The sequence below is a fragment of the Leuciscus leuciscus genome (assembly GCF_965113295.1).
Source record: "Leuciscus leuciscus genome assembly, chromosome: 19".
NCBI classification, from domain to species: Eukaryota; Metazoa; Chordata; class Actinopteri; order Cypriniformes; family Leuciscidae; genus Leuciscus; species Leuciscus leuciscus.
The window spans coordinates 29283634-29309914 of record NC_138743.1 but is presented as its reverse complement, the minus strand read 5'-3'; the positions used below and the strand labels follow the sequence as shown (position 1 = coordinate 29309914).

General features: G+C 36.0%; 2 protein-coding genes across 3 annotated transcripts; one reads left to right on the top strand and one right to left on the bottom strand.

Annotated features, from left to right (window-relative positions):
- Positions 1 to 1144: 1144 nt before the first annotated feature.
- cyp2ad6 (cytochrome P450, family 2, subfamily AD, polypeptide 6) lies at positions 1145 to 10554 on the top strand. Its single transcript, XM_082147777.1, has 18 exons — positions 1145 to 1401; positions 1588 to 1750; positions 1836 to 1985; positions 2447 to 2607; positions 2795 to 2971; positions 3110 to 3251; positions 3364 to 3548; positions 3632 to 3773; positions 3931 to 4103; positions 5557 to 5814; positions 6228 to 6390; positions 7131 to 7283; positions 7441 to 7601; positions 8224 to 8400; positions 8503 to 8644; positions 8715 to 8902; positions 9106 to 9247; positions 9788 to 10554. Exons 1-18 carry the CDS (start codon positions 1207 to 1209, stop codon positions 9961 to 9963), a joined length of 3048 nt encoding a protein of 1015 aa, XP_082003903.1. The 5' UTR covers positions 1145 to 1206; the 3' UTR covers positions 9964 to 10554.
- Positions 10555 to 10858: 304 nt separating this feature from the next.
- Positions 10859 to 25161, bottom strand: hook1 (hook microtubule-tethering protein 1). Of its 2 annotated transcripts, none has more exons than XM_082147014.1 (22): positions 25001 to 25161; positions 22766 to 22851; positions 22080 to 22152; positions 21925 to 21975; positions 21476 to 21608; positions 20546 to 20613; positions 20381 to 20443; positions 20191 to 20274; positions 18332 to 18495; positions 18006 to 18146; positions 17708 to 17909; positions 17080 to 17190; positions 16856 to 16943; positions 16462 to 16528; positions 15745 to 15885; positions 15441 to 15528; positions 15120 to 15151; positions 14943 to 15025; positions 14640 to 14740; positions 14228 to 14329; positions 14015 to 14083; positions 10859 to 12238 (listed from the first exon to the last, which is right to left on the bottom strand). In XM_082147014.1, exons 1-22 carry the CDS (start codon positions 25040 to 25042, stop codon positions 12083 to 12085), a joined length of 2145 nt encoding a protein of 714 aa, XP_082003140.1. In that variant the 5' UTR covers positions 25043 to 25161; the 3' UTR covers positions 10859 to 12082. The 2 variants fall into 2 exon arrangements, with proteins under 2 accessions (XP_082003140.1, XP_082003141.1); XM_082147015.1 differs by having other exon boundaries at positions 22092 to 22152.
- Positions 25162 to 26281: the final 1120 nt, after the last annotated feature.

The window sequence follows — 26281 nt, the reverse complement described above, 5'->3', positions numbered from 1 at the left end:
TAAATGTCAACTGTTGTATTGCAGACTTGTTTTTTATGTATAAATGTTCATGTATCCATACGTGTGTTAATGCACTTTGTAAATGATTTACTGAAGTGCTATTTGTCATGGAAATAAATTACACCTGAGTTGAACGTTTGTCACATATCTCTGTTTCATACAAAAAGATATAGATGAATAGAATTGATGCACACAAAAAATATTCTTTTAGTTACTTTAACTATAACCCAGTGAAGGAAAGTTTCAGTCACAGACTCATTACTAAACAACAGCTGAGGTATTACGTAACATTGGGGCCCGAGACCCATGAGAGGCCTCTTCCTCTTGAACCCTGAAACATTTTGAGTGTACAGACTGCACATAGGAGGGACAAACTCTCTTTTAGATTCAGTGTGTGTGCTTGTTTATATAGGTCCGATAAATGTGCCTCTCTAGTATACAGGAGGTCCACATTCTTTTGTCCCATTTTAATGGGTTTGTTTGTTCAATCAACAAAATGTTATGGATTGTATTCATTTTATGCAATGTTAAAAAAAAGTGTGATAAGTAAAGTTTATTTTTAAAAACCTCTTCGATTTTGAAAATGGAGCAGCACATATTAGGCCTTTAATACATCTCACAATGTTTCTGCAGAGAATAAGAGGGAAAGAGCAAAACAAGGGTGTCTTATTACCTCTCCCAACCCTCTCAACTACTTAATCGTTCAGAAACAAAGGCTCTATGCAAGTTCTCATGAGCATTCATATGGTACATTACACATATTATGTTTTTGTAATTTCATGTACATGTGCTATTATGCATCAAGAACCATTCTAACTAAAACACTTTTAACACTGTACCGATTGCACAGATGTTCATATCTGCTGTCAGCATGCATGTGTGGCTTATCTCTTCAGTCTGTAGTTCAACTGTATAATTCAGTCATTATTTGTGACTTGTTCCTGGTAAAGAATCTTTTGGAATGTATAGTTCATACAGAGGTTGGATTGGGGGTGTGTTATTGTTGGAAACTATAGTATAAACTTAGGCATTCATTACATAACATAGTTGCATAATGGCTCCCAAACTGTTCATATGCTCCCTTGCTGCTGACTGAGACCCACATTTTTTTCTTCAGATAAAAAGTGCATGTGACCTCTCTCTCTCACACTCCCTATTCACAACAGTCCGGCTGAAATAAGTTTACTTCAGAAGAGTTTGCTGCCCATGGACTCAGCCATGATTTTATACTCCTTATACGAGAGCCTGGATTTTAAAAGCTGCTTGTTTTTGATTTGTTTAATGCTGCTGTTTATAGATTTGATCAGAAATAAAAATCCAGCAAATTTTCCACCAGGACCCCGGCCACTACCCATCTTAGGAAATGTCTTCACTGATGTCAACTATAAAACCGTGGACCAGGTGAGGCACTCTTGAATTGAGACTCTGAAATAATCAAATAACATTTAGGTTTAATATATAATAAATGTAGGCTAATATATAATATATATATAGTTAAACTCATGTAAATCATGTAAATACAGATTGCCATGATATTTGTATTTTCACATGTGCTACTTGTTTATAGTAAACCAATTACTTTTCCAGCTGATTGAGAAGTATGGGAACATCTTCAGCCTCAGAAATGGATATGATAAAATAGTGTATGTGTCTGGGTTTAAAATGGTTAAGGAGGTTTTGATCACTCAAGGGGAAAACTTCATTGACCGCCCTATTTCACCTTTATTTGACACGCTTTATGAAGGCAGAGGTAGGTGTATGCATCAGCTATATATACTATACTCAGTAATGACATTACCAATAAGCAGACCAATGTTTTTTTTTTTTTGAGAAAGGGATCTCCTTTAACAATGGCTACTCATGGAGGAAGCAACAGCAGTTTGCCATGAGTCACCTGAAAAACTTTGGAGAGGGGAGGAAGACTCTAGAAGAACATATTCAACGAGAGTGTTACTTCCTTTGTGGAGCCTTTAAAGAAGAGCAGGGTAAGTGCCCATATACACTCTTAAATATAAAGGTAATTTATTGGCATCCATGGATTCATGAAGAACCTTTAACAGCCATGGAATTTTTCCATTGCACAAAAGATGGAAAAAGGTTCTTTATTGAACGCTAAACGTTAAACGTTTTTTACTCTAAGAAAAACATGGTTCTTCTAATAACTGTTCACCTAAAGGTTCTTTGGGGAATCCTAAATGATTCTACATCACAAATCCCCCTTCTGGAACCTTTATTTTTAACATGGAGAATAACAGTTTTCAGGGAAATTAGAGTTGCACTGACATGCATTTCATTTATTAAGAACAAAAATTAGCACAGGTGAGACTTTCAAACCATGGTCCTTACATATGAAAGCGAAATTTTACGGAAGTTTTCTGTAGTGTCTTATACCAAAATATTCAATAAATATGTATCATTCTATCAATGTCTTTACTCTGACACACAGGCTGCCCTTTTGACCCCCTGGTTAAAATAAACAATGCAGTGGCCAATGTTATTGGTAACCTGGTGTTCGGCCATCGATATGAGTATGATGATGTTGATTTCCAGAAGCGTCTACAAATGAGTGCAGAGTCAGTGTTTCTTACAGGATCTGTGTGGAACCAGGTAGAGTCTGTTGAAAATACAACTTTTTGATACGGTATGCATTTAAAAGAGCACTTAAAGCATGTTAAAACACTCATATTTAGGGAAATATTTTGTTAAAATATAGGGGTACAAAACATCAAAGCTTAAAATACAATTTCACCATGGAAATACTCATCATTTTAACAAGATGTCATGTTTTTTTTAGCTGTATGATGCCTTCCCGGGTATAATGAAGTGGTTGCCAGGACCTCATCAGACAATAATCTCAAACTATCAGGAGTTATCAAACTTCCTGAAAGAAAAGGTCGAGCAACACAGACCAGAGTGGGACAGTGACAATCCTAGAGATTATATTGATACCTACCTGACAGAAACTGAGAAGGTAAAAACATGGCAAGATAAAATAAGAGTTCTGCAGCAATAACGGGTGATGTAGGCTACCCAAGTATGTTCTTGAATCAATTTCATTTCTTAGCAAATTACTGCTTATTCATGTTCTTGTGCTTAATTTGTGCCATAGAGGAAGAATGACAGCGAGGCAGGGTTTAATATTGGCAGTCTGGTGTGGAGCATGGTGGACTTGTTTGAGGGTGGAACTGAAACAACAACCAACACACTCCGATGGGTTCTGCTGTTCCTGATCAAGTACCCTGACATTCAAAGTACAATAATATTATATTCTTAACATGAACAGTAATAAAGGACAGAAACAGCCTTGCTACTTAATGTGCATGTTGTTTCTCAACAATGTTCTTAAAATGTTTCCTTAACAAGAGAAGGTTAGAGGAGAGATCGAGCAGGTGATTGGCTCCCGTCCACCTACTATGTCCGATAAGGCAAACATGCCTTACACCAACGCTTTCATTCATGAGGTTCTCAGGAAAGCAAACCTTGTGCCTCTTAATATGTCTAGAATGGCAAGAAAGGACACAACTCTTGGTGGCTACTTGATACCAAAGGTAAAAGCAGATTACTGTGTTATTTTTAATGTTTAAATATTTATATAATATATAATTTCTTTTTCTTTCTGTGCTGAATTAAGGGGACTGTGGTGGTCACTAATCTGACGTCAGTGCTGTATGACAAACATGAATGGGAAACACCAGACGCCTTTAAACCTGGACACTTTCTAGACTCCGAGGGCCAGTTCTGCAGGAGAAAAGCCTTTTTTGCCTTCTCAGCAGGTATGGTTAATCTATTGCTTATTTCTGCTGTATCTTAGTCAACCGCAACTGTTTGTTAAAACATATTTTTGGACTGCAAAAACTGTAACAAGAATGTAAAAAGTGTAATCCAGACAAGTAGCCTTAGTGCATTAGTTCAACTGTGATACATTGACAGGCAAAAGGCAGTGTCCAGGAGAGTACCTAGCACACATGGAGCTGTTCATCTTCCTCACCATCCTCCTTCAGACCTTCAGTTTCAGCCCTCCTTCTGGTGAGGAGCCCAGTCTGGAGAGCCAGGTGGGCTTCACACAAGCACCTCTGCCATACAAGCTCTGCGCTCACACGAAATGAAGGAGTGGGGATGGAGTGTTTGCAGTACGCCAACTTATCTGCAAGAAATATCACCCACAGCTTCCTTTTATTTATGGTTACACTCTGGGACTTTTACATGTATAAACTAATGAATGTACAAGGTCATTTAAAGTATAGTTTGATGCCTAACACCAATTATAATCTGCATAAACGCAAGAAATGTGCTCCGGCCTTAAAAACTTACCTCCAGTATACACATGGAAAGAATTTGTTCTGACTGAAAACAGCCACATTTGGTAAAATCTTTACTTTACGCATTTTTTTTTTCTCTCCTACAGCAACTCTAATCATATATACATTTTAAATCAATATGAATATGTGCTTGCCATCCTTCTCATTACTTATGCATGTCTATGTCTTATGCATTTTAAAATAGTTAAAATAATAATAATAATAATAATAATAAAATAATTAATACTTGTATTCAGTAAGGATGCATTAAATTGATTAAGTAACAATAAAGGCATTTAAAATGGTTCATGAGAAAATGTCACTGTTTACAAAAAATATTAAGGAGCAGAAAGTTATAAGTTATTATTGTTATACACAATGTTATAATGCTAAAAAAAAATGTTTTACACACACACACACACACACACACACACACACACACACACACACACACACACACACACACACACACACACACACACACACACACACACACACACACACACACACACACACACACACACACACACACTTGTGATAAAAAATTTGATAAAACATTTACAACAGTTGTGTTTCCTGACTCATTATCATTTTATTCATTATTATATTTTGCTTACACTGACTACCTGTATTGAAGGCGGTGTGTATCTTTGTGATTTTGCTATATTTTTATCTTCTTCATGTAACCTTTGCCTGAGTGACCATTAGTGTACTTTATTGATTGATTTACAAACTTTCAATCTATGGAAAGTGCTGAGTCATTGGGCTTATCAGGTTATACTGATATCGTCCCTCATTCAAATAATCCTACAAGGTTTCTGAAAACGAGTAAAGCAGTGCACTATTAATTCACCTTTATACATTATGAGTATCTGTAAAATAAAGTGCAATGAACACGAGCTCCTAAATTTACTGTCAAAACCTTCAACCTTCAAAAAGAGCAAATATAGCACTGGATGAATGTGGGTGTGGGGAGGACTCAATCATTATGGCAAAAGTCAACCTTGGTTAAAAATGAACCTGCAAGGCATATACACTCCAATAGTCCTCCTCATTGCTATTCTCACTCATGCTGCAGATAATAACTCAATCTAAGGAAGACTTCTCATTAAAACGTATGACCATATTAGCCGACATATTTGACTCTCGCACAACAGGTGTGGTCTAATCCATCAAGATATTGTGTAACTTTGAGTTCGCCCTTTATTCAAAACATTACAGCTATATTGAGCCAAATGTGAGGGGAGTGACTGGCTGAACACATGGACAAAGACTGCCTGTTCAACATATTCTGCTAACCTCACATTTGACTTCTTTTCCTGTCATGGCGTTAACTGCAGTTCTCGAGTATCTTGATTTTAAGGGACTATTGCTCGTCGTAGTGGTTTTTCTTTTGGTGGCAGACTACCTGAAGAACAGAAACCCACCGAATTACCCACCAAGCCCTTTCTCTCTTCCACTCCTAGGAAACGTCTTCAATGTTGACTCCAAAGAGCCACATATATATCTGACAAAGGTGAGCAGACAATATTGCCTTCTGGGTTGATAGCACAAGAAAACGTGTTTTATTATATTTAGAAAAGCATTAACAAACTGTTTACTGACACATTATGGACTATATGGTCTGTAGAGATGATTTGATAGTGGATATCACGTTTACTGATATAAGCAATAATTAATATTTGATAAGAAAATATAAAAATGAACCCATGCAAACAAGCCTCACCAACATAACAAAACTCAAATTAACTGTAAATAAAATAAGTGGATTTATTAAAAAGGTGTAATTCTGTAATCCTATAACATTGATTAATATGGTTCATGTCTTCTATGCTTGCAGTTTGCTGAAAAACAACTTTAATGAACCAAATGATTTGCATTAGTTCCAATCACATGCCTCAAGCTTCTGAAACATTGTTTTCCTCACAGCTAGGCCATGCCTACAACAATATCTTCAGTCTGAGATTAGGAAGAGACAAAGTGGTCTTCATTACTGGTTATAAAATGGTGAAGGAGGCCCTGGTGACTCAAGCTGAAAACTTTGTGGACCGGCCCGACAGTCCAGTGCTAAAACGAGTCTATTCGGGCAGTGGTAGGTTAAATGGTTGTGACATATCACAAGAGTTCAGGAAAAAGCATTGTTGATTGTTATATTGGACAACTCTTGTTGTTGTCTTGCTGTCATTCAAGACAGACGGATTGTTTTCAATCCCACTATATAAAAATAAAAAAGTGACATTCCTAAAAATTGCGAAACCCAAAAAGTTACATAATTTGGAATTGGGACCATTTTGTAATAAATTTTCCCCCTAAATTGTAGGATTGCCTGCATTCATTAAGCTCAACCACTCAACCCTGTTACTCAGATTATTAAAAATTGTCTTTAATTTATTGGAAATAAAAGCTTCGCCATAACTGAAACCCAAAATATGGTCCCAAACTAGCTAGCTCCTAAATTTGCAACCCTGTAACCCATTCTAGTGTAATTATCTAGTTTAATTTGCTCATTTAATTTTGATGTTTTTCAATGTTTATTTATATTATTAAAATTAGTATTTTAAACAGTTTCTAAACATGTCCCAAAGCTTGGTAACAGGGTATAAAAAAATGCTCATAAAGTGAATGAGCATTTCTATTCATGAATAGAAAACAACACAGCCTAAACAATATTCAGACTGACCCCCCGGTTGACAATCAATATTTTCTGAATTTTACATTCCAACTTTCACTGATCATTTGTAAACAAAAAAACAACAAAAAAAACAAACCAGGTTTAGGCCCTATTTTGTACCCTATGGAATATAATTAAATGCTGATTATTCGCGTCCCTAGCTGGACTCTTCTTCAGTAATGGCGAGATGTGGAAGAAGCAACGACGCTTTGCTCTGTCAACGCTGAGGAACTTTGGTTTGGGAAAGAAAACAATGGAGCTGGCCATCTGCGAGGAGAGCCGCTTCCTGCTGGACGAGATGGACAGACAGAAAGGTACACAATACCAGTGCATGCATACGAATGTAAATATAAAGGAATAAAGGAAGGTATACTTGAATAAAGGAAGGTATACTATGGCGAGTACAAGTTTGCATATCAGCATCTGTTCAAGGTAAATAATGAGAACTCATTTCATTTTTGTTATTCTCAGGCGCTGCCTTTGACCCAACAATCCTGTTCAACAATGCCGTTTCCAATATCATCTGCCAAATGGTGTTCGGTCAGAGATTTGATTATACTGACCACCAGTTCAGGACAATGCTAAAATATATTTCTAAAAGCATTCAATTAGAGGGCTCCATTTGGGGGCAGGTAAATTAATGATTTTTTTTCTTTCTGATGCATTGTCCTTTATGGAAGCTTGATTCTCGCGATTCTGACTTTATTTCTCACAATTCCGAATTTATATCTCACAATTTTGACTTTTTTCATGCAATTTCGAGTTTAGATATAAATTCTATAGAGGCCCTAAAGGGACATGGTGATGGAAAAAATATGAGATGGGAGGGAGTTTTTTTTCCCCCCAAAGTTTTGCGAGTTTTCTTTGCGGGGGAATGCAAAAAATTGAGAGGGAACAGAGATTTTGCGAGCGAATGCAAAGTTTCTAATGAAAAAGCAAAACTTTCCATTACTATATCCCTTTAAGGGCTCAGAATTAAAATAATTCAGAATTGTGAGTTATAAACTCAAGAGTTGCAAGTCAGAATTTTGATTTAAACTTTATATCTCGCGTTTACTTCTCGCAATTTTAAATTTAATTTAGCTATACTTTGACTAAAGATTAGAAAAAGGACAAATTTTAGGATAAAGTTTCCAAGAAGACCCTAAAAACCAACAAAACTGCCTTTGATAAATATATCCATCCATCGATCTTTAAATGTGGTCTTGCAGCACTAGTACAGACCCATGATAAAACATTTTTTCTTTCTTTCAGCTCTATGAAGCATTTCCAGGCATTATGAAGCACCTTCCAGGGAAGCACAATGACATGTTCAGCAACTACAAATTATTAAATGCCTTCGTAAGGGAGTTTGTTATCAAACACAAGGCCGAACTAGACCCCTCAGAGCCTCGGGACTACATCGACAGCTTCCTCATAGAGATGATGGAGGTAATACAACTATTAAGATGACAGGATGACTACAAGCCTGTTAAACTTAAATGTATTTGTATGAATACAGCAACTTATTTGACTTCTTCCATCACTGACCAGAAGCCACATGAAACAGCAGACGGTTTTGATGAACAGAACATCGTTCCATGTGTTCTAGACCTGTTTCTGGCCGGGACTGAAACTACATCCACCACATTATGTTGGGGTCTCATATACCTCATCACTTACCCAGAAGTACAAGGTAAAAAACAATCTATTCATATAAGTAATAATACATATGGAACTGACATTTGAATATATGGTATTTGTAGAAAAAGTCCAAGAGGAGATAGACAGAGTGATTGGAAGCTCACGGGAGCCTAGTATAGCCGATAAGGCCAACATGCCCTTCACTGAAGCTGTCATCCATGAGATTCAGAGATTTGGAGATGTTATACCAATGAATGGCTTACGAGTGGCTGATAAAGACACAGCCCTTGGAGAGTGCTTCATCCCAAAGGTGAGTGATATTTTATTCAGCTAACATTAAGTCATGCATATCTTCTTTTTGAAAATATGATATCATTATAATAAATCATATAATTATATAATATAATCACAGAGTTTAATGTGGCTGTTTAACAATGTTTTGCTTTGAAATGCCAATTTGATCATTTGTCAAAACATGAAGTCCGACTCTTTCCTATTCATCGTTTCAACCAGGGTACAGCAATTTTACCCATACTGCACTCTGTTCTCTTTGATGAGAATGAATGGGAGACACCCTTCAAGTTCAATCCTGGGCACTTTTTAGACGAAGAGGGCAAGTTTGTGAGGCGGGATGCGTTCATGCCCTTTTCTGCAGGTAAAGTGAGAAGAAACACACATAAAAGGACTTCACTAGGAATCATTCACAATACTGTTCAAAAGTTTGGACTCAGAAAGATTCTTTAAAGGACATAAGAGCAATTATTTTTATTTGCTGACATTATTCAGCAAGGATGCATTAAATTGATCAAAAGTGACAGTAAAACATAATGTTACATAACTTCTTTCTATTCTACTTTCTATTCATCAAACAATCCTAAAAAATAGCACTGAAGGATCATGTGACTGAAGACTGGAGTAATGAAAATTCAGCTTTCATCAGTGCCATCACAGGAATAAATTACATTTTAAAATATATTCAAATAGAAAATATTTTTCACAATGTTACTGTTTTACTGTATTTTGAGCAAATAAATGCAGCCATGGTAAACATAAGAAACATTTAAAAAATATTTACAAATCTTACAGACCCCAAACTTTTGAACAGTAGTGCAAATGAAAGTCAAACCGACAGTCTGCGCATTATGAACTTATTTGAATGAATGAATATTTACATTAACGTCTCCATCTCTCACAGGGAAGAGGGTCTGTTTGGGGGAGCAGCTTGCTAGACTGGAAATCTTCTTATTCTTTGTCAGTCTGTTCCGAAAATTTCGCTTTTCAGCCGCAGAGGGTGAGAAACTCGACCTCGATGGAGTGATAGGAGTAGCACGCACCCCGCACCCCTTCAAGATCCATGCAACGCCACGCTGAACAAATATTCACTTTGGGAATACTATTATACGAATAAACAATTATATTATACATGTTTCACTTAACATTTTAAATCTTTGAGAAAACAAATCTGAAGGTTATGGCCCTTATTTGCTAACTCGCTTAGCTATGCAAAAGTTCAGCCGTTCTTGTTTGTTTAAATGGTGTGAGAGGAAACGGCTTTAGCTCCCATTTATGAAACATGCATAAACATGCTTAGTAATGCCTAGTCTACAAAAACTACTAGAGTAAAGTCTGGATGAACATTGTCCTAGTTCCAGGTGGAAAAAAAAAAAAGAGAGAAAAGGTCAAGTTACACATTACAGAATCATCTACCCATTGGCAAAGATTTCAGATTCTGGGGTGAGTAAAGGTATGAAGTTCAAGTTTTTAAACAGATAATGCCTAGAGAGAGGTATTAGTCAGCAAATAAGCAAGATTTTGTCATGATAATAAATAATCTGAAATCGATAATCTCATGTCACAGTATGTTTATGTCCTGAACTGTTTGTGTGCCATTTTAAGACTGAGGAACTATTGTATATTTCCTTGTATAGGCTCTATTTCAGATCATTAAAAACAAGCACTTCAGTGTGTGTTTGTGTAACATAGTATATTATAATATAATATATATTTTTTTCAGAATTTTTAATGAAGTGCAGATTTTTAAGAAATGTATGTACTTTTAGCACTACAAGTGTCATAGTGGGATTGCAAAAATAATTAGGAAATATTTCATTTAGGCGCCATCTAGGGGTGAGAGGTGAGTAAAGACTTCAACACTGGGATCATTAAAAAGACAAGAAGGTATTTCAAAACAAAATTCAGTTTATTCATCACGTGTAAATGAAGGCTGAGTGCTCTTTAACTCCAAATATTACTCTTATACCATACGAGTCCAATCTTTTTATTCAAAATCTCTCACAAACAATAACAGTGCTCATAAAATTGAGTTCACAAATTTAAGATATTTCTTCCTTGGAACACATCATACATAAATATTAGCATTTCAAAATACATACGCATTTACCCATCACAGGCCAAAAAGCCTAGCAGAATAAAACACCGGAAAAGACAAATCAGAAATGATTGCAATGATTGACCTCACCCTTTAGAATTGATAGCATAATTATTCAAAACGCAACAGCTAGTCTATTAGCAGATAGCTCAGTCAAATCAACCTAAGCAGGGGCAGATTATCACAATACAGCAAAAGCCATTTCACAATGCAGCTATGTTTCACAAGTCACGCATGTATTCTTTGAGAGTGGCGTACAACACATTCAAAGCCGTCACAGCAGTTTTCTATGGCCTGTTATAATTCTGCGCTGGTGTTCAAATCCTGATAATTCACACAGACAGGAAACGTTAAGTGGATAAAAAGGCCCTTCTGCTTGTTAAAAGAGCATGCAAGAGTCCTATCACAGTCAACTGAATATAAAATACTATAACTGGCTGAATAAAGCACCTGGATTTAAGATTTAATCAATAATTAATGTAGTTTTGTTGTCTGAGAAAGTCATTGTAATAGGAAGAAACAAACTAAGGAATCTGGTGTCCAGCACCAAATACATCTTCCTCCTGATCTAAGCAGTTTGATTAGTTAGGGCAAAATGTGAAGTCTGCATATGCTTTCAACGTTTTATATGTTGTACTTGCGCGATTACAAATATATTCCACGGCTGCATAGTGTATCATTGGAAGTCATTCCTAGCAAAAGCATGCATGCTACCATTACAGGACCTGTTGATGCATCGAATGCTTTTCTTCCCGCACAATCTGAGTTAGCATGACAAAAGATTGACCTGTGACCTTTAGTATCGATGCTGGTTCAGAAGTGACCCTGCTGCAGACTTTTACAAGTGTTTGTTTAGTACTGAAAGTGAAAAAGACTGCTACTTTATATCACTGTGTGCTGATTGAGTAACCTTCTTCAGAGTTCAACCCCTTATGTACATTAATATACATACATGTGTAACTGTAGAGAGTGAGGGGACATGCTATTGTTCATCATGGCATGCTTGTCCCCTTGTTCAGAAGTGTACTTAAGGTCACTTGAGTGTGCACGTGAGAGAAAGGAGGAGGAGAGCAGGAAGCTGGGGAAGTACTGAGGACAAGGTTACTTGGAAGAAGTGGCAGGCACGTTGATGGGCATGTTGTGCCGCGCGTTGGTCACCTGACGTTGCTGAGCCAGGAAGGACTGGCCGGGCGGCAATAGAGAGTTGGATCGCCCACTAAGACGTGACTCGATTGCCATCTTCTGGAAGTTCAAACTCTGTATGTTTTGCACAACAAGACAAAACAACTACAACAACCAAAAAACACTGAACACAAGGTAAATCACTGCTGATTTTTCAACAAAACAGTACAATGCTTAAAGGCGTTGTGTGAATGAGCAAAATTACTAAAGCCGGGTACACACTGTACGATATATAATAGTCCTTTACGATTGTTACTTGTCAGACTTTACAAACATGATCACAGTTTAAAGCCATGTCACATTAATGTCAGACTGTTCGACAGTCAAGACTCGTTCAAGAAGACTCGTCTGGAGTTCCACATCATTCTGACACGTTCTGTGAGTTTTTGGCATAGGACCGGAGGAATCTTTTAGGATTCGCAAAATTTGTCTCGGGCGGCCAAATTGAGGCCTAAACTGTACAGTGTGCACCCGGCTTAACAGACAGAAAGTGCTTCTTCTGTTTAGCTAAATGTTTTTTTCTTTTTTATTGAAGTTTACAGAATCTACCGCGGTCACAGAGATAAATATTTTAAGAAATATTTCAGTTTTAAATATCAGGTAATAGGGATATTTTTTCAATGATTTTCCTATAAATATATATTAGTGCTGTCAATTGATACATTTCTTTTAAAAACTAATTAATCACACATTTTTCTGTAATTAATCGTACCTAACATTAACATTTTTAATATATTTTTATGTTGTAATACTTTTGCGTTACATTTTTAATCCAAAATAATGTAGAAACAACATACAGTATATTTTAAATATTTGTTTAATTTTACTAAGCACTATGAATAATGTCTGAAATTATTTGAAATTAATTAGGCCTATAGACACTCAACATTACAGTATAATTGAAAGCTTCAACTTTAACATTTAATAGGCTTAAAAAAATATAACAAATTTTAGTTTAAGTGACCTTAAAACAATCTTCACATAAACCCATTGTAATACTAATAAATGTCACATTTAGATGTGCCTTTAATATATCAGGGTTCAACACTAAGGTTTTTTTTCCAGGAGAGACAGTTCAGAGTTTTACCTTCATTGCTAAAATGCACAAATAAGTTATTGTTTTCGTTGTTTTTGACTCATGTAACCTTGTAAACAGTGCTTTAAGATTTTCAGGTAGGTCTAACAGGTAGGATTCATACAGTTTAATAAAGTTATCAAACACTTCACAGTCTTCACTGCAGAAATTATAAATTAAATATAGATGAATTCTTTTCTTGATTGATTTTGATTGATAAATCTTTGATTAACATTAACATCAGTCGGTTTACTAGACTGCTGTCACTTAAAGACCTAATGCACATGACATGGATCTGACACATCCCATTTTCTCACAACTCTTTGCGTTCATTTAACACTCTTTAACTCATTTAAGACTCTGCTTATGAGGATACATGACAAAATTTCCAAATTTCTCAAAAAAGAATCCAGGATTTTGGCATAATTTTGTGTTTTTGTCCATTCAAGCGTGAAAGAGAACTCAAAGCGGCTTTCTGTGCGCCAGTAAAGATTTGAATTCTCTTTTCCATCTTATGGCGCTTGAATGGTTTAATAGCACTTGAATGAATGATAGCGTGATCATATACTGTAGCGCAGCCAAAGGACGACAGAAAAAAAAACAATGCAGCATTAATTGCGTTAAATATTTTTAACGGGTTAAATTGATTTTTCTTTTTTTTTGTGCAATACCTTACAGCATTTAATTGACATAAATATATACATGTCTTACTGAATATTTAATTTAAATAAATAGCAAACAGCATTGCTAATTGACACTGTATATTATAAACATACCTTATTATACCAAGCTGTCACAACTAACTTCTCCTCATATTCCCTCAGTTTGGCCTGTTCACACTCCCGCTGGGTAAATATTGCACAAGAACAGACATGAGTAAAGGAACAACAAACTGGAAAGAATGACATTGCGAATGAGAAACTAAACCTGAAATTGCTGGACATGAATAACATAATAAAGCATTTTGTAAGAAGAGATGGCTTCTCTACCTCCAGAGCATTGATCCTCTTGTCTTTCTCAGAGAGCTGCGCTTTCAGTAACTGGATCTCAGCTGAGGCTGGGTTTAGCTTGGGATCCAGAGCTCGAATCACCTTAAAGAACGCACAATATGATGTATTTAACCATTGGAAGATGTAAATCTTTTCAAAAATTTCCAAAAAGCTTAAAATGATGCAAGAAAGCATACTATATTGTGCGATTAAAATTGTAGTTAATCGATATGCTAAAAAAATGACAGAATGTCAAATACATTTTAATTGGTTCCTCCTAATTGTACATAATTCAATAACATGAAAATATTGAGGACTTAAAAAATGACTACAAAATTGTAACATGCAAGAGCACAAGTCATTCAGTAGCAAAATAGACTACGTATTTGAGAGCTGAAGTTAATGTAACTACATCACGCGCTTTCTCCAGGTACATCTTGTATCGATCCTCCATCGCCCTCATGTCCTCATCTTTCTTCTTCAGCGCAGCCGCCAGCTCGTCCATTTTCACACCTGAAAGTGACATTTAACTCTATGACTGAGAGGTAATTTAAAGTTGAAAAGATTTGCTGTCTGACTCAAAGAAGATCATAACGTCACTCTGGACATCAAAGTTTACGGTTTGAGTGAGTGAGTGTGACTCATTCTTGTCTATGATGTCATGAAAGGCAATTTGGTGTCAAATATAGGGTCAGATCAAAATTTGGAAGCTAACTGGTTTGAGTAGCGTCCGGCTGAAGGTCCTCCAACAGCTCTTTCTTCTTCATGATTTCATCTTGCGCCTCATTCAGTTGCACCCTGGTAAAAAACAAAAAACAAACATTATGACAATCAGCTTCAGAAGGTGCATAAGAAAATGAAATTAAAAATCTGATCAAATGTCTAAACTTACATATGAGCATCCAGCTTCCTCTTCAGATGAGACTGTATGAAAGGAAACAAGCAATGTGACTTTTACATGAATAGTCACTACCACCAGAAAAGTAAAAGCATACTGTACACAAAACAAATGAAAGACCAGGACAGCGACTGCGTTTCCCAAAAAGCATCGTAAGCCTAAGTAGAATGAAAAACCAATGGTCTCTACGATCAACTTAGCTCTCTATGCTTTTGAGAAACACAGCCCAGATGATTTAGCAAAGTGCATGTTTATGTAGCACTGACCAAAAATGTGCCAAACCAGCACCACCAAGAGGCCTAAACACACACTTACATCATCAGGTTTGGCTCCCTGTGTCTGCAAGGCCTTCTGCAGATCCTCTACCTGCTGCTGCAGCTCGCTGATTCTTTCACTGTTTAACCTTAATACGCAGAAAACAACACACAAGGCTTTTACAGACTGACTGAAACTGACTAAATGAAAATATACCCATTAAATCAACATAAAATCAATTAAGCTTGCTATGTAAAACTAGGCCACAGTGGCACTCGTGTCAGGTTAAAAATGGTACAACTTTTAAAAATGCATTCTGAATGTACAGTATGGTTTCTATTTGATGTATTATGTCAATCTGTACCTTTTCTCAGTGTCCAGTTGACTCCGTTCACGCCGGGCCTCCTCCAGCTGCACCTGAAGTTCAGTTATGCGCTCGTTCTCAGACTCCTCCTTCTGCAGCCGCAACATCTTGTTCTCATGCTGCAGACGGATGAACCTCTCCCTGGAGAAGCAGATACAGAATACGCATTAACATATACAAAATATTTAGATGTCCTAAATTTTGAATGCATAAAAGATGTATGTGAATCACAAAGACAAGTGCCATACGAGTCTTCCTAATGACCTCGTTTCCAGTGTGATGTTCTAAACAGTGGTAATAACAGCCATTTAAAAGTCTTTCTCTTCACTCGTTATTTGATTTTTGCACAAAATTAAGTTAAAATAAACCAAACTTTGAAACGATATGTATTGTGAAAAGCTCTATTCAAATAAATGTGAATTGAATTATGCTCTTATGAACTTTCTAGTAATCAAAAAATGCTTAAAAACAGTGCATAATGGCTTCCACTAAAATAGCCGCACAGCTGTTTTCAATATTGATAATAATAAGAAATGTTTCTTAAGCACCAAATCAGCATATTAGAATGATTTCTGAAGGATCTGGTGGCACTGAAGACTGGAGTAATGATGCTGAAAATTCAGCTTTGCCATCACAGAAAATTAAAAAAAATATTTTAAAATGTATTCAAATAGAAAAGAGTTATGTGCGATGATTTACCTCATACATGCATCATACCTGTACTCAATGGGCAACATCTCAGCTGCTAGGTTATCATGGCTTGGGCTTCCTGTTTGATACTTTTCTGTGAAGTGTGAAATAACAACAAGTTCAAATTTCATACTATCTGCAAAACTAAATTTTAAGTTTGTGTTTACTGAGCTGTGAAGTGACCCAGACAGATCACTGAAATCGCTGGGTTCACAATACGAATGTAACATGCTGTACTGCCTCTGAACTTGCTGATTTGGTTGAATTTAAATTGCCTATGCCAAACAAATCCCTCCTTGAAGGAGTGGAAGAACTGTTATCGCACACGGCAGAGCCTGTCCGTACCAATTCATGTCTGTGAGCGACCGTCTTCATTCAAATGGAATAATTTCCTAGCGTGGTATCTGCAGTCATACTGTACCTGCTAGTAATAGCTGGTCCTGTTGGGCCTGTGCGCATCGCAGTTCTTCAATGGTCTCTCTGAGAGTGTCCCGCTCAATGCAGATCCTCTGATGAAAAAAAGTTATCACAGAGTTTTTTATATCTGGTGCCGCTAGTGGCACAGAAATGACACACGTTAGCATTAAATCATCTAATGTACAGTGTTAGTTGTCTGAGCATGTGCATGTGCATGTGTCTGTCTACCTCTTTCTCCTTCAGTACAGCATCATATTTCTCCTGAAATTTCTTCATCTCAAAGGCCAGGTTATCAGCCCGACGGGACTCATCAGACAGTTTCTTGTGGAGCTCCTGACCCTGAAGTTACAGAAACAATGTAATGTTGATATATTACTTTCAAGTCTGAAGTTGTGTATGAACCTCTATGTATATTATATAAAATACTCCAATATGATTTGTCACTATTTCTACACTACTGTTAAATAGTGACTAAATAGTTACTGTAAAAATGATCAATTTTGAAAGAAGTCTCTTATGCTCACCAAGACTTAATAAAAAAATACAGAAAAAACTGTTATATTGTGAAAAATTATTACAAATTAAAATAATTGTTGAATTTAACATATTGAAATGTAATTTCCTCCTGTGATGGCAAAGCTGAATTTTCAGCATCATTACGCCAGTCTTTAGTGTCACATGATCCTTCAGAAATCATTATAATATGCTGATTTAATGCTCAAGAAAAGTTTTAATAAAAAAAAAAAAAACAGTAGTGTATATCCCGACAACTATTTAATGTCCGGATAAAAACAACAACACACACATAAACAACAACAAACAGTAAAATAAACCTGGTAACACTTTTAGACGGTACCTGTCTCTTGTAAGTCTCTAGCTGAGCTCTAGCAGCATTGGCCTTGCGCAGCTCCTCTTCAAGGCTGACCGTGTTGTGCATGTAGGTCATATTCTTCTCCTCCAGAACTTTCACTTGCCGTCTGAGGTCACTTAGATCTTCTAACTTCTTCCTGTACGTCTCAACGGAGGCCTCTAGCTTCACTGCCCGGTCAGAGCAGCTCCTAAACAAACACAAATGAATCAAAGGCTTCCCCAAAACAGCCAAACCGAATACTGGCAGAGACTACATATGGAAACACGTACGACCCAGCACATACCTTAATATGTCTAATTCATCTTTAAGTGTTCGTGACTCCTCAGCCAAGCTGGTCAGTTCATCATTACGATGCTGAAGCTCCACTAGTTGTTTCTCCAGTTCTTCACAGTGGATGCGGTAATCATCTTTGGCTGCCTCTAGTCTGGATATTACACACATACATTGTGATTCACGGAGACATTCTACCCATGCTTGGTTCATTATTTCAATGTTTGTCTACTTATGCAACAACTACTATATTCAGAACAACAGCATGTTAATATCAAGTACGTTTCAGACGATATTTGGCCAGTTAGTTTGGATATGTGAAGTTAGATGAAGCTGTACCTGAAGGTCTCCTCCTGAAGCTGCTCAAACTGTATTTGTAGCTGGCTGTGCTTCCTCCCTGATGGAGTGCTGGGGTCATCAAAAGTATCAAGCTGATTGGCTCGATCAGTCAAGAGGTCATTTTCAGCCAGGAGGCTGTTCCTTTCCTCCTGCAGCATTGTCACCTGATCAAAGGGCAAAAAGGTCAAACACCAGGGCTTTCTTGGAAACCTGATGTTTATTATGTCAAGGCATGAATGACCTACATACCATGGCATATTTGAATGTAGGATTGCATTTAGAGTTGTACATTATGATGTACACTACTGTTCAAAAGTTTGGAGTCGGTAAGATCTTTTAATGTTTTTGAAAGAAGTCTCTAATGCTCATGAAGGCTGCATTTATTTGACCAATACATAAAATACAGTAATAACTTTAAATATTATATTATTTAAATATTAGATAAACTTATCTATTCTTGTAATGGCAATAATACATTTTCAGCATCATTCGATCTTCGATGCCACATGATCCTTCAGAAATCATTCTAATATGCTGATTTGGTGCAACATTCCTTTTGCTATTATCATAATATTTGTTTGTAGAAAACATTATACATTTTCACATTATAAATGTATTTACTGTGACTTTTGATCAATTTAACGCATCCTTTCTAAATAAAAAGTATTACTTTGTCAAAAAAAAAACCCTGTAAATAGGAGTGTATATATAGACCATGAAGTAAGGATTTTTTTTTATTATAGTGTGAATTACAATTATTACATTTATTAACTAGGTTTACATTTTTAAAACCCTGTGCTGTTGAACTATTAATCCCCCAAAAAGAAAGAAAGAAAAAACCCTCAAAACAAACAAAAATTTTCCTTTTACATAAACTCCAATTTGATGCAGTTTCAAATTGAATTGAAAATAATTAATTCAGCAAATAAAACAAATCCACTGTTAATGTTAGGAATGTTAAATGGCTTTTACTCTTCTTGTTTAGAGTTCCCCAAATATAAAAACCACAGCAACCTGATAACCCAATAATTTTAGCACTGAACCAATGAGCTCTATTTGCCACATACACATACACACGCACACGCACGCACCAGTTTGCCAGTGGTTAGATTGGTTAGTTTTAGTTAGCTAGGTTGCCATGCATTTGTTTAGACTTACCTCTCATTGGTCATGGATACTTTTAACTCAATCTGTCAAGAATCAGCAACACATGAATTTCTAACCCATTTATGTGCGCAGGAAAGTTAACATGGCAGTACAAATCCAGCAACAATAAGTACCTTTAAATGTGTGTATATTTATATTTACCACAAATTCCAAAAAGGAAATACATACCTAAACATTTAAGGAAAATGCTGTACATTACAGAATATTTAACCTCTTTGTAAAAGCTAAAAGCACATCAGCCTCCGCACAGACAAACCAAAAATACTTGAACTAAAAGGCAAAATCAGTTCATCCATGAAGGTGAACGAACAGAACAGCAGAAATGCTGTTCGCTGAGCTGACACTTACAGTCTGCAAAAAACATATGCTGTCATTGCCTTTTTATAGCTATGCAGCTTGTAAATATTTCTGCACCTGTGTACATTCATATCTAAAACAAGGAATTTATTTTCATTTTGGCTTCTATGCAAGAACCATTTTTGTCACAATCGATGTTTCATTAAATCAACTAAATTGAGCTGAATATTGGGGATGTCATTTTAAATAATAAAGATTGCATAACACATTCAGTTATGCAATATGTATTGTAAAAAGCACTATATAAATGAACGTGACTTGACTTTTAACATCTCTAATATTATTGTTTCTTCATAGATACTTTGACAATAGTTTTAGTGGAACTGCTATCTCACCTGCATGTCGAGCTCCTGACAGCGCTGTGCCAACTCTTCTTTCTCTGCTATGACCTCAGTCAGATCCTCCAAGGCTTTCTTTAACTACCAAAAAAACATCATTGGACAATATAACAAGATACTATATTTAATAACAATATCAACACAGTTCTCAGATGGTATGATGGTGTTATATGTCTGTATTTCTTACCTGGTGTTCAACATCTCCAAGAGGTTCTGTTCCTATCTGAGACATAGTCTCCTTGCTCATTAGCTGTAATCAATAAAAAAAAATCATTAGAATTCCTTTTCATTCTTTATTAAGGTGAATTTATGGCCATATAAAAATATCTGGATAAAATGAAAGGCCTCTGACCTCTTGAATGGCAGTCATCACTACATGCTGTACAGATTCCTCCAAGGTCATGATTATCTGGATATACTCTGGACAAACAACAATCTCACAGGGTTAAAAATGTATGAAATATAGATATATCACAAGAAAAATAGCAGCATATGGCTTTGAAACAGCATGAGGGAGAGTGAATAATTACAACATTTTAAATTCACCATGAAATCAAACTTGACAGTTCTTGTTTTTTAAGGAATATTGCAGTATTTATTACAAATGATTTATCTGTGCACATTTTTATTATTATTTAATTCATGTGCCCTGCCAATCTTCCACCAAAATAACTTCCCTTCCCTCTTGCAACTACATCTCTTCTCTTCTGTGTTTGTCGGGCATGGGCAGGACAATCTGATCACAGCAATAGTAAACAACAACATTCAATTCCCAAAGGACAAAATCAAGTCCCACCATACATTTCTTCTTGTTTGAGAAACCATTTCACTCAGATATATAGCCTACGTCACAACAGAGAAGAAAAGTTTATCGTAACTTCCGTTTCAGGTCGACCATGGCTGCGTTTAAGTCCTCGCTAACTTCCCTCCATCTCGTTCACTTGGAAGTACGTCATTGCTTACGTTACACGAGTGCCCACTACTGGCAGAACCCTTACAATGGGTTTAAATGGAACACCATAAAGCCCTTGATCACTTGTGTGTAAATTACGTGCGAGCACTGCGAGTTGCTGTTGTGACGTCACAATAGTGTTGAAGTGTACATATGAGTAGACTCGCTCTCTCAGTCAAAACTGAGGGTTCAAGGGTCTGGCCTAATAAACTTCCCTAGTCCACTTGACCAACACACTTCAAAATGGCGATGGGGATTCCCCCAAGGGGAAGTTTGTGATTGTATGTCTATATGACTGAAGGTTTTCGGGTGAACTATCCCTTTTACTACCTTGTTTCCTGTCACATTTGACTGCACACCCTAGGATGAGCTGTAGGAGGCGTCCCAGCTCTACTTGATCAGATTGCTCGATCACTCGCACCAGGTCAGGCAGAGGAAAATCTGTGATCTGCTGAGCTAAAACCTGAACACAAAGGGATCATAACACATAAAGGATTACACATACAAGCATTGATTCTTTATTAGAATGAATCTCATTGTATGGTCATTGTGCCTTTGCTAAAATAAAATAAAATAAAAACTGCAGGCATTAAAATATCTGTAACTCATACAGAATGTGCTATAATTAAACCACCCAACAATTACACACATTCATGTGACTGTCGGCATGGGTTAATAGTTAAATGAAAGGTTAATTCCTTGTTTTCATTTCAAAGTCTGACTAATGGCATGTTACAGCAGAAACAAGCATTTTAATGAACCAAACCTCTGTCAATTACCTCATTATAATAATCAATAATCATCTGCAGGACCTTTTTGAGGTTGTTCAGCTGTAAAATGAAGTGAAACAAAGACTTTAACTTTAACATATTATACTTGACATGTTCTCAAAATTAGATTTAAGCACCAAGGCCTGGAAGGAAAATAAATGTACCTTGAGTCTTACATTATCTCCAACATCCTCTTTAATGCGAGACAGCCAGCTCTCACTGAACCATGAAGGATCTCTGTAATTGAAACTTATTGATCAGTGCAGTTCAGTCTTATATAATTCAGACACTTTCAGATGCTTTCATTCAGATCAGTCGGTAAAATCAAATCAAATATGTTTTGTTCCCATCCCATTCTGCTTTAATGCAATCCGAATTAAATCACACTCTCAGACCCTAAGAACAATATGCTAAATTTCACTATAGCCTACTTGAATCAATGTTTATTCAGCAAAAAATATATACATCAAAACCCAGGTAATTTGACTCTGAGGACAACCAACAACCCAATACAAGTCATAAAATATTCAAACACTGACAAGCTGAGATATAAATCAGTAATGCTGACCTGGAAAGAACTAATTTGATTTAGTAGAGCAAGAGGGAAAAGGAAGGTGGGAGGCAACTGAAAAGTGTAAAACACAGTCAAGTATGAATTAAATGAATGAATGAGTCAAGGAAACACTGCAGCTCAACTGGTAGTACATGGCGCTAGAAACGACAAAGTCATGGGCTCAATTACCAAGGAACACTCATACCAATCAAATACACAGAATGAATGCAATATAAGTTGATTTGGACAAAAGCATCCGCCAATGAATTAATGTCAAGTAAATGTAAACACACTCACATCTGATGCAGAGCCTGAGACATGGCTGACCCTGAGGTCAGATCGTCCACGGTCTTACAGGGGGCTGCAGTTTTGAAGGTCTGCAGCTGAGGCCACACATACAAAGAAAAGAAACATGGGTATAGAGTACTAAGAATAAACGTATTTTAAGTAGGCCTATGTATTACTACAGGGGTTTCCAAACTTTTATGTAAAATATTTACTTGATGTACCCCCTGAGATTTTATGCTTATATTTCAAAAATTTAAGGACACATTAATAATATGTATAATAATAATTAAGATTTAATTATAACTATTATTATAGATTTCGGTTTTATATCAAATAATTGAGCAGCCCCATTGATTTATTTTGATGGTAACACTTTACAGTAAGGGTTTGTTTGTTAACATTAGTTAACTACATTAGTGAACATGGACTAACAATAAACAATACCTCTACAAATTTTATTAACATAAGTTAATGTTAAATTCTACACTTACTAATACATTATTAAAATCTAAATTGTATCGGTTCACATTTACTATGCACTGTCAACTAACATGAACAAGCAGTGAACAATCTTTTTTTTTTTTTTTTTTAACTAACATTAACAAAGGTTAATAAACGGCACATATAGAACTTCCACTAAAAGAATACAATGGTGTAAACATTAACAAAATGCTCCATTATGTAGTTAATGTTTATATTTGGGTCAATGACATGACATGCATATTTTTGTGTCCAAGTGCATTATTTCCTTTTACAATAATTTGATAAATTCATACAGTATATCACTTTAGTCAATAAAACCTATTTAGTTTGAATTAATTTTTTGTACATTTAAATAATACATATTATTTTATGTTTTGTTATCTTAAACCGCCAACATTTCAGGAGGTGCAACTGTCTGAACAAATTAACAGACTAAGAAAACTATTTAAAATGGTGTCTTAATAATAAAATAATAAAAACGAAATATTTTATGTTTGAAACCTTTCATATAAACAAATTTGATAAATATCAGTAGTTTTAAAGCTGTTGAGATAATAAAAAAACTTTTGTCCAGCAATTTGTATACTCTCAAATGTCAGAGTGGCACAACTGCAAACATGGCTCTTTTATTATAAATCGACAAGATAATGAAAGTAAATATAATAATGCATCATCCAGAGGACCCCAACTGATCCTTGTGGCAGAGTGAAAAGGTTTGTAGATCTCTCTCAAATACTGGTAAAAATGGCTAATTTCAAGTATGGGTAGGTTGGCACACTTTCCATGTCAGGTGGAACTACAGTACATACAACTATTTGTCAAAATAAAAGTCAAAGTAAATTTTTTTTTTTTTTTTAAACACGTTATTTAACAACTGAATCTTATTTAAACACATTGTTCATGACTCAAATATATAATCGGTTTTAAAAAGATTTTTGAACAAAAACATAATTTGGGCAAATTTGGGTGTGCAGTTCTGACTAAAGCATTAGAGATCACTATATAAATGTAATTCTGAGATACTAGCAAACAAATATTGCATTTAAAATGTGCCATACATTCAGGTAACCATTAAAAGCACAGACATGCCATTCATTGCAGCAGAATGAATGAAAATTCAGAGACATAATTAGAGATTATCTAGGAAAGATAGTGGTCTTTTGAACCTTATAAGTCTTTTTGAGAACTATTTTGAGGGGCCCTGGTGCAGACCCAATGTAAACACAGCCATGGATCAGGGCCAAATATAGAGAATCGCAAGCACGCGCCGTACGCGATCATAAGCCGCAGTCAACAATCAAAGCGACATCATATTAAACTGAGCCTGGGAATATCTCATTGCATAAGAGACATTCCACAAATGCTCTAGCTAACCAGATTAGACACCTAAATCGGATGAGGAATGAGTTGGCTGTGCTGTGACTGTTTGTGTTGGTTACATGTTTAACCGCATTCTGAGTCTAGTTTGTCGTTTTGCTTATTAGCCTATTTTATATATTGTCGCGTGCTGGACGGGTGCCGCGTGGAGAAATGAGCGCATTTGTAAATGTTGTAATGATGCACCGCAGACCCCGTTTGGTTTCCATGAGGTGTACATCGAAATGTCTTATTTCCGGTATTTTTGGACCATGGATCCAGAAAGAAACGACTACCTGCGACAGGAAACTTGACGCTATCGTCATGGCTCTGACCGCAGATAGGATACATAAACGATTCCTGGTTCTGGTGATCGTCAAGCTACACTAAAAGACAGGATCTTACCCAAACAATCAGGCTCTCGCATAGCGTTTTATTTAAATCCATCTCTCTTCTGTGCTATCGGGCAAATATTTCCGTCCACCTGTCAACAATGCGCTTCCCTTTCCCACCTGCGAGTGTATTTGCCTAGCGCTCTCCAGCGCTACGTTCACGTCAATTGCGTCTACGCACAAATTGGTACGTAAAGGCTTCCTGAATGCACGCCGCTGATACAGCGCGTGATGCGTTGATAAGGATTGGGGATTGATGGGATCAAGAGCGCAACAGCAAGAAATAAAACACCAATGGTGTGTTGAGTTCAGGACACCGTGCAGCCAATCTAAATAGAGATCTGAGAAGATTGGCAGAGCAGTGAACATGGCTTTTCTGGTGTAATAGTTTGGTTTCCACACTCTAGAAAAAGAATATGGGCACCTATAAGAGTAGGCTACTAAATGTGAAATAGTCTACAGTGTGTTATAAAAATTCAAATTCATCAACAAAAACTTAAAATGAACCAGATTCACCTATAAGCACTTTAAAAATGTTTTGTTGTTGCCTATTTCATGTTTATTTAGCCTATTATTAGCCTTGGATATTTTTTTAAGATTTAAATTTCTCTCACATTATAGAAATATAGGATAATAAACCATCTTGGACCAGCAACAAACCAGATGACAAAACATGTTGAGGTTGTCAATATGAAATAGTTTGTATTCCATGCAGAATGTCCAGATTTCTCTATCATCTCAGACCAGCTAGAAATCTGTTCCAAAACAAATTCATCAGTTTAACCTGGATTTAACTGAGTTTAAATATTTATTATATCATTAAAGGAAAATACCTTAATTTTTCCAATGTGTATTTTATTTGACTTATTTTACACTTAGCACTGCATATGGACATTCTTATTTATTCCATATCACACAGATTCACTTATCAGTGCTTCATGATCCCAAGCTCAAGCAGATTACAAAGACAGTAGGCCTATATAGTCATTATTTTATATCAGAGGCATAAAAGGCAGATACACTTCTAAAAAGATATAGTCTAAATCTTCAAATGAACCTCATTGGCTCCAGGTAAAAAAAAAGTTCAAAAAAAAGTATAGTTAAAAAAGTCACATTGACTGGAAATAAGGAAAAATGCTAATGTTTACTGATTTACACAGATTTGTGTTTTCTGTTTCTAAACATTAAACATTAATATCTCTCAAAAGTTTTATACCTTTTTGTAATATAAACACAAGATTGTGTTGTGAAGTCACATTTACCTTGTGGGATGAGCATATGTGGGAATACTAAG